Consider the following 12,677-nt stretch of genomic DNA (forward strand, 5'->3'; position numbering starts at 1 on the left):
GTAATTTTGTGAAGCTGTAGGCAAATGGTGTAAATTAAAAATAAGCACAAATAATGCAAATGGAGCAAGTGTTGCCATCTAGTGACACTAAAGAAAAGTTTGTCCATCCCATCTGGTTTGTATTAATTCCATAGATGGCCTGAAAGACATGAAGTTTTGTTCAAGCTAGAAATTCTTTTCTTCTTGATGCAGTAGTTGAAGATTTCTTCTAAAGCTTCTATCTTGATTGCAAGATCTAGTTTCTAGTTGCAAGATCTAGATCTTGTTGTTTTAGCAGTTTTGTAGTCTTACATAACATTCAGGATTTTCTTAACTGCTGCAAGATTCTTTTTTCATGAATAAGTGATGATAATTTTCTGAATAAAGTGATGATGATTTCATGAGTAAGTGAAGTAAGTGATGATGATGTTTCTGCTTTCTTAGTGAGTGCATCGCAGTAGTTTCTTTTTATGGGAATTTCGTTTCCTGCCTGCTTTTCGATGCTTACTAGAGAAAGTAAATTCAACTTTTAAAACTTTGTTTGAAATTGTTTCTGTAACACTAGTTCAGAATTCCGCTGATTGAATCTTTGTTGTTGTCATAGCTCACATTTTTTGTATTCTTTATAACCTGTGTAGGATACAGGATGTTGCATGCTTAAAAAAAGTGTTTCTCATTGGGGCCTAGCTTGCAGTGTAAATTTCTCACTTAACACACCTCAGCTTATTAAGCAGAGGTGTTGTGAATGTCCATATTTAAGATGCCTAAAGCACTGAGTTGGTTTACTTGATGGTGAGTATTTCACTACATTAACAAAGATGCTCATAAATGTATTGCAGGTGATAAATTTGCCTTCTGAGGTTGGCAATAAACTGAATGTGGAATTCTTTTTCTAGAAATTCTTTTCTTCTTGATGCAGTAGTTGAAGATTTCTTCTAAAGCTTCTATCTTGATTGCAAGATCTAGTTTCTAGTTGCAAGATCTAGATCTTGTTGTTTTAGCAGTTTTGTAGTCTTACATAACATTCAGGATTTTCTTAACTGCTGCAAGATTCTTTTTTCATGAATAAGTGATGATAATTTTCTGAATAAAGTGATGATGATTTCATGAGTAAGTGAAGTAAGTGATGATGATGTTTCTGCTTTCTTAGTGAGTGCATCGCAGTAGTTTCTTTTTATGGGAATTTCGTTTCCTGCCTGCTTTTCGATGCTTACTAGAGAAAGTAAATTCAACTTTTAAAACTTTGTTTGAAATTGTTTCTGTAACACTAGTTCAGAATTCCGCTGATTGAATCTTTGTTGTTGTCATAGCTCACATTTTTTGTATTCTTTATAACCTGTGTAGGATACAGGATGTTGCATGCTTAAAAAAAGTGTTTCTCATTGGGGCCTAGCTTGCAGTGTAAATTTCTCACTTAACACACCTCAGCTTATTAAGCAGAGGTGTTGTGAATGTCCATATTTAAGATGCCTAAAGCACTGAGTTGGTTTACTTGATGGTGAGTATTTCACTACATTAACAAAGATGCTCATAAATGTATTGCAGGTGATAAATTTGCCTTCTGAGGTTGGCAATAAACTGAATGTGGTAAGATTTCTTTGTACTTGATGCATAAAATAATAATAATAACTTTCAGTGCATGAATTTTTTTTTAATAATTCTTGTAAAAAAGCTTCTTATGGAATGTTGTTGATAAGGTTTCTCATGATTACACTGATGTTTCTTTTTGACAAAAGTATATAGGTATGATATGGTGCATTGCTTTCTAGGAGAACTTATAAAAAAAAAAATAGCCTTTCTGTAACTTACTTCATCATCTACATAGATGTGGTTGGTTGTTCATGACAACTGATTTCAGTTGTGTTAGCACAGATGGAGATAAGTGCAGTTCTTAATTGTGGCCAGTTTACATTTGCAGGTAGAACTGTAGGTGGGATCTTTTCTTTTTCTGCACTCTTGGTGGTTTTATCATCTCTTCTTTTGCCAGTATTTGGTTTCTGCAACTTGTTGATATTATTAATAATTATATCTTCATCATTAGCATTCATATCTGTATTTTCATCTTCTTAAGAGAAGGAATCATACAGATTTGTTTGTGTCTTCATAGGCTGTAGCTGCAGGATTTTCAATAACTTTTGCTGTTTTAGCAGGTTTATCTATTTCTGGTTACTCTCACAGTTGTCTTTAGTTTGTATGCTAGTTTCAGCGTGATGCTTTTTAAGCTGCAAAGTCAGTATACATTTCTTCAGTGGTGTCAGCCCAAGTACTTCCATTTCCATTTTCTGTGGCTGTCTTTTGCTTTATATGAGTGAACTTTTTCATATTTCCAATTTTTGGACTTGATTTCATAAATTCTAATTTCCTTCTAGTACTTCTTTCTTCCATTTTCCTTTGTTTTTTTTCTCATGTGTGTAGGTAGAGATTTTTTTGGAAAAATCTATCTTGCTAACTGGGGTGAAAGATTTTTCTTCTGATTCATTATCATTTGAAATTTTCCAAAATTTTTTATCTTGTTAGAAGTACCATGTAGAGGTTTTGCTAATTCTGAGTCCTTCGTCCATCTCAAATTCCAGTCTTGTCGTACAGAAAGAGTTCTTTCCTAATCACAGGTTTAGACATCAACTCGAAGTGACTCGAGTCATGTTATTCAGGAATTTTGGAAGTTCCTGTTACTGAGCATTCTCCATAGAAAGCCTCATCAGTTCATCCTTTCTATATGGATTTCATCTTTTGTATCCATCTTTGTTCTTGGCTTCCCAAGAGGAACCCATCCCATTGTAAAACACAAAAATTTGATTCAAAATTCAAATTGTTCTGGAAGAGGCATTTGCTACTTGGATTTTAGAGCCTCCTATGAGCCATTAGCATACAACAGTGTATGGGTAATTTTTTGCAGTTAATTGTTTATAATATTTTCAGTATTTAATCATTAACTACAAAAATTCTTTTAAGGATTTTATTCAGTATATTATAATTTTTTTCTAAATTCTGCTAGGCATCTTTTTCAGTAATTATTTACCATTAATTGTTATGTTTATTTAGACATGTACTTATTACACTATTTTTTGTGGAAATTCTTGTCAGCATTGTTCACAAATTTTTAACATCTTGTGTCCTTATTTATAAGTGGGGTATTAATTAAATTATATCTTTTCTGCACAAAGAAGAGAAATTCCAGTTTGTACTTCCAAAATTGTTTTTTGTATCAAACATAATTTTCAATATTTGTTATATATTTAAAATTTTTGTAATTAAAATTTTTTATTTTCATTCTTGGACATACTATTTGCATTCCTCTGTTGCAAAACATAAACATGACATATTTGCTTTATACTATATTTTAGATTTCTGTCATATAGTGTTATATCATAATTCTCTTCAGCTTTCTAAAAATTCAAGTTCAAAATAAAATGAAAAAATAATTTGTATTTTAAAAGCATTTAAATTAAGGCTACATTATGTTAATTAAGTTCTTCTTTTCAGTGAACAACAATCTGACATACAGTTAGCTAAGGCATTATCTTTGTCATTGGACGAAGAAAACAAAAAGCAGCATAAACCTTGCAAAGAGGATATTATTCCATTAACAGCTGTATTAAAAGCACCTGATGATTCTCAAAATCCTGGGAGAAAGGCAAACAAATGCAATCGAATTGTGTAAGTTTATGTAAAATGTAAAGAAGGAATTGATTTCTAAAACCACGAAGAACAAAAGCATAAAATAATGTAATATCTTGAAACTAACTGTATAATTTAATTAAAAGTAAATTTATGTGAATGTATATACCAGGGGTGGCCAAACTTAATGATGATAGGAGCCACATTGTTGAGTTCATTAAATTTTTAGACCCTCAAATTCCAATTTACATTATTTGAAAAATAATGAGACAGGTTTTTGAATAGGAAAAAAAAATCTTTAAGGTAAATTAATGAGAATTTTCCTTTTTTATATAATAATTATGGTTATAAATAAATAGACCTTATTTCTCTTGATCTGCATTTAGAAAAGTATGTTCCAACAAAATATAAATGTAAAGTTATTGTATGATTTAGCTTATTATTTCAGGTATGAAATCAAACATTTTCTTTCAGTTTATATTATCCCCTTCCATTTATAACGGAGTTTAGTGGAAATAAACTGATATCAGAAGAATATATGTTTGTCTTTGTGAATAAAATAACATAAGAAGTTTTTCACTTAACTAAAGAATAAATCTCTAGTTTTAAAAACAGATTGAATAATTTTAATTTCTTTTAAATGAATATGCACTTTTTTAGAAAGAATAAAATAATCAACACTGGACAGCATACACTGTAGAGAAACTGTTACTTGATAAAGGAAAATTATTTTAAAATAAGCTATGAACATTTTTACCTTTTCCCACATAAATAACATGAGCACTAACATACTGAGATCAAATCTAATTCTAAATAGATGGATTAATTCATTAATTAGTTGCAAATAGGATTTTAAAACACATTTGTTTTTTCTAATATTCAGATCATCAGATCACAAGAATCTTCAGAAGAATTATAAATTCCAAATGTCAAATCTTAGAACTTTCTTCATCATTCGAAAATTTTAAATCCTAACCCTAAAAAATATTTTTCATAAAAAAGAATGCGATTGCAATGTTAACAGTATCCAAATCATCAGTATAAGTCGTGATCGTCCTAAGTGCTGTGTTGTTTTAATATGACATCTAGTAAAATCTGCCAAATTTTTTAAATAATCAGTAAGCTACATGTCGTTAAAAATCCTTAAAACTAGCCTCCAATATTCTTGATAATTTTGGTCATAGATTACTAATAAATCTAGTAACTCACATTGGAATATGTAAATGCTGCACATGCTCCAGTTGTCTATTAGTTGAACCTTTCAGTGATAGCTGTTGAATTTTGAAATGTTTTTCAAATAAAGGTTAATTCAAAATATTATATGTGGAAAACATATTTGTGAATACCATAATGACTTTATTTCACAAATACAGATATAATATGGAAGTTTAAATTTCTATACACATACATGTTTAAATTTCTATGCTCTATGTGGAAGCCCAATAACGCAGCATGTACATGGTTCTTGCTGAAGTTCTTACTACACAGGTGTATGCTGCCACCTTATTTTAACTGTTAACTGTAGTCCAGTAAAGACAGTCAGCTTATCGCCGTTTCTTAAAATTCTAAGCAAAATAACGTAGAATAAAATTTTAAATAAATCTTTCTTATTTAATCATCAGCCTGGTGGTTACATAACCTGTGGACAGAAAATAAATCTCCACAGCTTGCAGTAAAAAACAATGGTTAAACTAAAATTCAAGTATTAAATTATAAGATGAAGATAAAATAAGCAACACAGTTACTGGATGTAGTAATAGCTAAGACAATTAGGAATTTAGAGCCTCCCTCTTGAACTCTGTGCTTAAACATAGTTTGCTCCTTGGTGGGAGGCAAAAGTGAAAGTAAAGGCAAAATAATAAAATATTTGGTAAAACCCTTTGTAGGTGACAACTCAGATTGGTAAGTTGGGTCTCTTATGACCACTGCTCTACTTATTTTAAGCCTTGTAAAAGTGAGGGAAAGAACACCTTTGTCCCTCTTATACCCCCAAGAAAAAACCAGCAAGGCTGAAAAAAGTATTTTAAACACATTGGTGAAAGCACATAAAATGTTTACCAGCTGAAAATTTAGTACATATTTCAATACAGCAAGTGGGTTTTTAGGTTCACTCTTCTACAAAAATGAAACAAGGCTTCATTAGTGTGCAGTTTCATCAATGAACTTTATCAGTCTGTCCATGAAGTCATCTAATTGCAGGTATAGGCTGAACTGTCACCATTTGGCTTGTCTGTAGGTTTAAGTTAGTTAGGTTAAGCAAGGTTATTTGAATATTGCCATGAGTCCTATCTGTCTGAGAGGAGGTAGGCCTTTGTGAAGAACCTTTTGAGGAGAACTGAGTTGTATTTATGTCACATGTGAGAAAAAACCAACCATGCATCCAGCCCATTTGCCTGAGATGGAACCTAAACCAGGTCAAACTACCAATTCTTAACCGCTCGGCCACTGGTGGGGCATCAAATATGCAATATTTGAACTTCAGGAGTTTATGTAGCACATACCACAATTTTCCTTATGCCACATTTATGTATCTGTTGACATGACCCACTGACTTCTTGGGGATTCGAGGCTAAATTGCTTAAGTGTTTTCTGTCCTTTTATTATTGGTCTGTGATTTGCATAAGCAAGCATTTTCTTAAACTGTTTCATCCATTTAGAATGCTGAAGTCCTTCTTTAGCAAATATGATCCAGAAATGTGTCTGAACATCAGCCTCAAATGAAGTTTTTGTATGTATTAGCACCCAACAATTCTTTAGTTTAATCATTTTGAATATCATTGCCTCTAGTGAGTTTTTCAGTGTTGTCAATTGAAAGCTAGAGAGTTAACCTTTCATTTAATACCTGTATCTGTAATATAAATTTTTTATAAAAGTCGCAAGTATGTTTTTATTTTGTAATCATTTATTTTGAATTTCCCAATATATTTGTCAAATTATGTAGAGAAAATTCATCTCAAGATTCAGAGTTTATGTATATACTTAGCTAAATTTCATGTGTATCTTTATTATAAATATAGGTGTATTTTTAAAAATTGTATCTTTAATTTATTTTTCCTAAATGCAGATTTGCTTAGTTATTTTTAATATTAAAACATCTGTCCATAGCCCTCAAAACCAACATCTCTAAGCTAACTGCTTTGTGCAACTGAAAGGCAGAATCAATGAGAGAGTAATTCATGTATAGGAAAATTTGTTTTTACATTCCTACTGTAATTTCTCACAGAATGTGCTTTTCAGATAGCTATCTTATTCAGTATATTACTAATCATAGATGTTTTCCAATGTATTATGGAAGATTTAATATAAATGTATTACAGGAAATCCTATATTAATCCCCTATTGGCGAGACAGGTTGCATACATTTGTGTTATTTGAAGCTGAAGGTTTGAGGCAAAAGTAAGTCTTTATTTGAGTTCTCTAGAGAACAACATTTTGAAGTGGCAAGTGTTTGGAATGAAGTCGGTGACTAGAAAATGAAAGATTATGCTTCAAAACTAAAAGTTTATGCCTAAAGAAAGCTAAATTCCAAGAAAGTACATTGATGATGATGATGTCGTGTCTATGACAAGGTGAAATTATATAGCTCCGAAGCTGTCAAAGACAGCTTTTGCAACCTCGGCAGCTCTATGCATATAAAGTAGGTACACTGGTTCTTCAATGCCGAAGTTAAACAGTCTGGCCTGGATTGCGGGGCAGCTGAACATGTGATGGCGCGACAGTGGGATGTCATCTGGGTAATGAAGACAAATGTTGGTGTAACTATGCTGCTCGTCTGCAGAAATCCTCATCCCTTTTAAGTGATTTGTCCTAAGTCTGGTTATGATAGTCGATATGGCTCTGTCACAGTTCAATTCCGGGATGGAGTTTCCCTTAACTTGACCGATTAGTCTTTGGCTGGCAACTGCATTGGCATCAACAAGGGTTAGGCAATTGGATGGCTGAGGATAATCACGGGATGCCATTGCAAGCTCATCGGTCTTCTCATTACCAAAAATATTTACATGAGCCGGTATCCATTGTTAGATGCAAGATCTTTAAATTTTTTGTAATCAGGCAGTGGATCATAGTGCAATGTTCTGTTGGATCCCTAAGCTTTCGTTAAAGACGTGTTAGACATACAAGATGACTGAAGATTATTGAGATTAAAAACATAGTGATGGCATCAGAACTGGGGCAACCACTGCAGCTGCACTGGGTGATGGAATAAAAAATTTCAGAGGTACCAGACGAGAAAAAGGCCGAGTATCAGTCCTAATCTAATGCACTATTTGTTGCAGGCTAGAAAGGAGAAGTTCATCAAATAAAATGCTTGAAAATATTATAAACTAAAGAGAGTTAACCATCATTTAATATGTCATATATTGAGAGACATTTTGTAGAAGATAGAAGTTTGTATCCAGTTGGGTGTTCATGTCTTGATGCAGTGTAATTCTAATAAAAATTTGATGATGAAAGTAATAAATTGCTGTTTTAAATAATGGCAACTGGTGAAACCAGAACCAAATCATTGCCAATCAAATGAAGAAGTCCATTCTCCCTATTTAAAATTTCAACATTCGCGAAATCAGTGGGAATCTTTGCCTACAATTACCAAGGGAATTATGACAAAAGATAGAGTTTCATATGGAAAAATTGGAACTGTAATGTATTACTATGAATGGTTGTGAAAATTTTGAAGAAAATTGCATAAAAATTACCTGAATTGTTTAGGGTTGGAGAATTAGTTTTGAAGGACACTTGCAGGTGAGAAAGTTGTGACAGGTCTTCTAAACAAGTGTGAGACGGAATGCTTACCTCACCAACTGTAAAATTCCGAGATGTTAAATCCATTCCCGAACTGAAAAAGTGCATGCGTGGACAGCGATTTTCCTCCTTAAAAGAGGTTTCTTCAGCAGTTATCCAAGCCATTCACAGACTGAATGAAAGTCGTACTCTTGAAGGAATTATAAATCTTCCAAGACTTTGGATTGCAGCTGTGGTTTTGAAGTAAGAGGATTACACTCAGGAAATGTAAACAGATATTGCTTGAAATAAAATTAACCCAAAAGAAAAGAAAATAGAGAGCATTCCATTTTAAATTACCATAATTTCCGGAAGAAAGGCCACATCAGCATAAACGCAACACTCGAGAAAAATGGCGGGGGAAAAATTAAAATTACACAGAAACGCTGCAATAAATTAAATTGCACGTGACATCGCCATGGGCCGTATAGATGCAAAATCTCAACCTAAGTCTTCATATATGACATACCAGTTAAGAAAAATGCATGAAATGAAACCATAACTCAAAAATAAATTAAAGGTAAGAAATGTGGAAAATATATTTACCTTCACATATATACTTATAATTACCCACTAAAGAAGTCCATATTTGTAATACTCAGACTATATTTTAAAAAATGCTGCAACAACGAAATATTAAATTTGGATGACAAAAGGAATAACAGCAAACTATACATCATATGAAGCTATCAAAACCTGATTCTTCACTATCTGAATTAAAAAGATTTAGTAAATCCTGATATAAGTCCAAGTCTTGCAGATCATTCATCCTCTTGGTTTACAGTCTCTTTATCTAAGGATATAATTTCAGCTTCTTTGAACCCTGCTATTATTGACGATGTTCTTTTACCGATTTCCACGCACTTCCTACCCACTTTGCAACTTTTTTATAAGATGCTCTAAGCATTTTACCGCTTTTGGTATACGTATGCAATCCTTCACTCATCCAACACTCCCACCGCTTTCGAATTTCAGCTTTGAAAGATTTATTACCTGACAAATCTAATGGTTGTAAGATTTTTGTCAAACCACCAGGAATTATTGCTTCGGTCGTAGACAATTTTTGACATCTGGTTTTCACTGACTCAAGCAAATGAGCACACATGGAATCCGTTATCAATAACCCTTTTGGTTGGAAAAAAGATCCTATATGACACTGCCAAACTTTTTGTAGCCACTCGTGCATGATTGTTTCGCACATCCAGCCGTTCTCGTTTGCACAAATAATTACGTCATTAGGAAAATCTCCCTTCGGAATAGTCTTTCGTTTAAAAATGATCAATTGCATTAGCTTGTTACCGTTTGTAGCACAAGCTAACACACATGTAAATGACGTTCTTTCATGCCCCGTCGTAAGCACAGATTCAGTTTTTGCACCAGTTTCATCAACAGTTCTGTTTGCAGGAGAGTCGAAAGCTAATGGCATTTCATCCATATTTATTATCTGTCACCAAAGAAGTTTTTTTTTTTTTTTTTTTTTTGTCAATAATATCTGTCACATATTTTAGAAAAGATGCCTTTTTATCCTGCCAGTCCATTGGTAATTGTTGCCCGACTGTTGTTCTAGTACAAAAATATTTTTTTCTTTTCATAAATATACTATGCCTCCTTTGAAATCATTTATGTTCATTCGTTTTGCTATAAATTTTGCTTGTAAGCGAATTTTTACAGTCGAAATTGCCATTCTCTTTCCTTGTTGCTCCTTTGTCCAGTTTGCAAGGTCGTCCTCTAGATTCAGCCACCTTACTGTACCACTTTTGGTTCGTTTTTGTTGTGGCATATTTTTAAGAAGTTCTTTTTCAGTCCTCCAATGTTAAATACATCTCTTGTCCACTTCAAACTCTCGAGCTGCTGCTTGATTTCCAATTTGTTCAGAACGTGAAATTACATTAACCTTAAAACCAGCAGTATAGCTTCTGTGCCGTTTAGGTGCCATTTTCAAAAATTTTCCGCTCCCTTCTTACTTAAAAACTATCCAACAAGTACTTGTACCCAAACTGATGGGATCTGTATCTGGCAGAATGCCAAGAAAAATCGATTCATGATGAAAGGGAAATACGTCAGAGTTTGTTATTGCGAGGCAGGTGGAGTTGTGTCTGCCTTTGAAAAAGATTGCAGAAAAGGCAGGGGTGGGGAGAGGATGGGTCGTGGAAGATTCATGGAATGGCAGAGGAGAGAGACTATTCAAACTGATGAGAATGTTGATTTGAAAGGGGGAAGAATGTTATTGTTCTGAGATCTCATTTCGGGTGAATAAGGCATGTAGGTCTGTTCTAGGGAAAGAATTGTTAGCAATTAATTAGTTCCTTTATTAAAAACACATTCCATCAAAACATTAATGTTAAATACTTGCTTTATTCAGAAACATTACTGTCAACATTACTGCTCAAAAAAACTTACAGTTCAAAATATTATCGTTCTGAAAAAAACTGTTGTTGCCAATCGGAAAAATACATTTTAAATAAAATTAATACATTGTGTTTACATTCGGGCATCCTGACTTAGTTACGACCTCGGAACATTAAGAACTTATATTTAAAAAATTAAATCTCTAATATTAATGTTTATAGTTCGAAAGTCTTTAGCTGTCATATAGATTCACCGTCGTTTTCTATTCTTTTCCCGTGTCCTAGTTTTAGTAATATGCGGCGTGTTGTTATCGTTATCCCCAGTAACACTAATGTCATCACCATCATCATCGTCTTCTTCTGATTCAGCTTGACACTGCCATGACTTTAATTGGCTCACAAGAGCTGTTGTACTAAAGAAATGTCCTTTCACCTTCTCTTCTAATTGAGTCACTCTATAGGTATCACTTGGTAAAACTTCTGTAACTACTAAAGGTCCTCGATACTTTTGTTGTGTTTTGGTTGATTCTCCAGTTGATTTAGGTACTCTTCTCATAACTACTATTTCTCCTCATTCGAATGTTAAAGAATTGCTTTTCTTCTTGTCATAATTTGCTTTCATTTTCATCTGCATATCTTCAATTCTCTTTCTAGCTTCATTATGTAAGATTACTGGATTCTCCCATTCATCTGTAATCATCCTCATCAATCCATCGTTAAATTTTGGTGAATAACCGTGAAGCATTTCGAAAGGAGTTTTATTTGTAGTCTTATTTATCATATTGTTTAGATTTCTTTCGCATTCCTTAATCTTTTTGTCCCAGTCTCTCTGATTCGGATTTTCCATACTCGCTTTAATCATAGCCAAAATTGTTCGATTTGCTCTTTCCACCATTCCATTACCACTTGGATGCTGAGTTGAATTGAGTGTATGACTGATTCCATTATTTTGACAGTACTCTCGAAATTCCTTCGCTGTGAAACATGTTCCTCTATCACTGATAATTTTTTTCTGGTAACCCAAAATCATCTACAAAACTCTTCAATGCAACTAACACATACTTGGTTGCAGTACTTTTCATAGGATATAAGCGTGTAAATCTCGTAAAATTATCAATTATTACAAATAATTCTGTATTTCCTCTTGAACTTTTTACGAATGGTCCTAAATGATCTATATGTATAATTGCAAAAGGTCTTCTACCAGGTCTAATTGGATGCAGTACTCCTTGTTTCTTACCACTAGGCATTTTATTTGCTAGGCATTCGAAACACATCGAAATGTGACGCATAACATATCGTTTCATTGCTTTAAACCAGTATGATTCCTTGATTTTGGCAACAGCTCTGTCTGCTGAAAAATGTCCCAAAAGTTCGTGAAATTTTACTACAATACCTTTTCTCATTGATTTAGGTATGACATATAACAATTTCTCCTTTTCCTGATCTTTCACTTTACGAAACAATCGATTATTCTTCAAGACGTAATTTTCAGTTACATATTTCTCTGCATTCGTTCTATCATTTATCTTTTTCTTTAAAATGTCTATTAATTTGCGTGATTCTGGATCTGAATGCTGAATCATAAGAATTTGTTCATCTATCGTTAGCGTTAAACAAACTTCCAAGTTGTTTTCAATTATAGAGTCTAAAGTTTCTTCTGGCTGATCAACTGGCGATCGGCTCAATGGATCTATGTGACTCATTCTTTTGCCTTGCCTGTGCTTTATTTCAAGTTTGTATTCCTGGATCAGATTACTCCACCTTGCTATCTGAGGATTTGAAGTTTTCTTCGCGTTTAAATAAACTAAAGCTTGGCAGTCTGTAATTACCGTAAATCGGATCCCAATTAAAAATTGTCGAAGTCGTGTCAAAGTCCAAACTATAGCCATTAATTCTAATTTGCTTGAATGATAATTCTTTTCTGTATCTGTTGTTCCTTTACTTACA

General features: G+C 33.1%; 1 protein-coding gene across 2 annotated transcripts in view; it reads left to right on the plus strand.

The window, feature by feature from the left end:
- The window catches only part of LOC118180832 (uncharacterized), a 120,555-nt gene that overhangs the window by 39,258 nt on the left and 68,620 nt on the right, over positions 1-12,677 (plus strand). For both annotated transcript variants that reach the window (XM_085819496.1, XM_085819495.1), the window contains exon 7: positions 3,463-3,636. In XM_085819496.1, coding sequence (XP_085675622.1) covers positions 3,463-3,636 — 174 coding nt within the window. The remainder of the gene's footprint in view (positions 1-3,462; positions 3,637-12,677) is intronic.

This window comes from Stegodyphus dumicola, chromosome 6, assembly GCF_044657685.1.
Source record: "Stegodyphus dumicola isolate Sdum_Otavi_A_Nest chromosome 6, ASM4465768v1".
Classification (NCBI taxonomy): Eukaryota; Metazoa; Arthropoda; class Arachnida; order Araneae; family Eresidae; genus Stegodyphus; species Stegodyphus dumicola.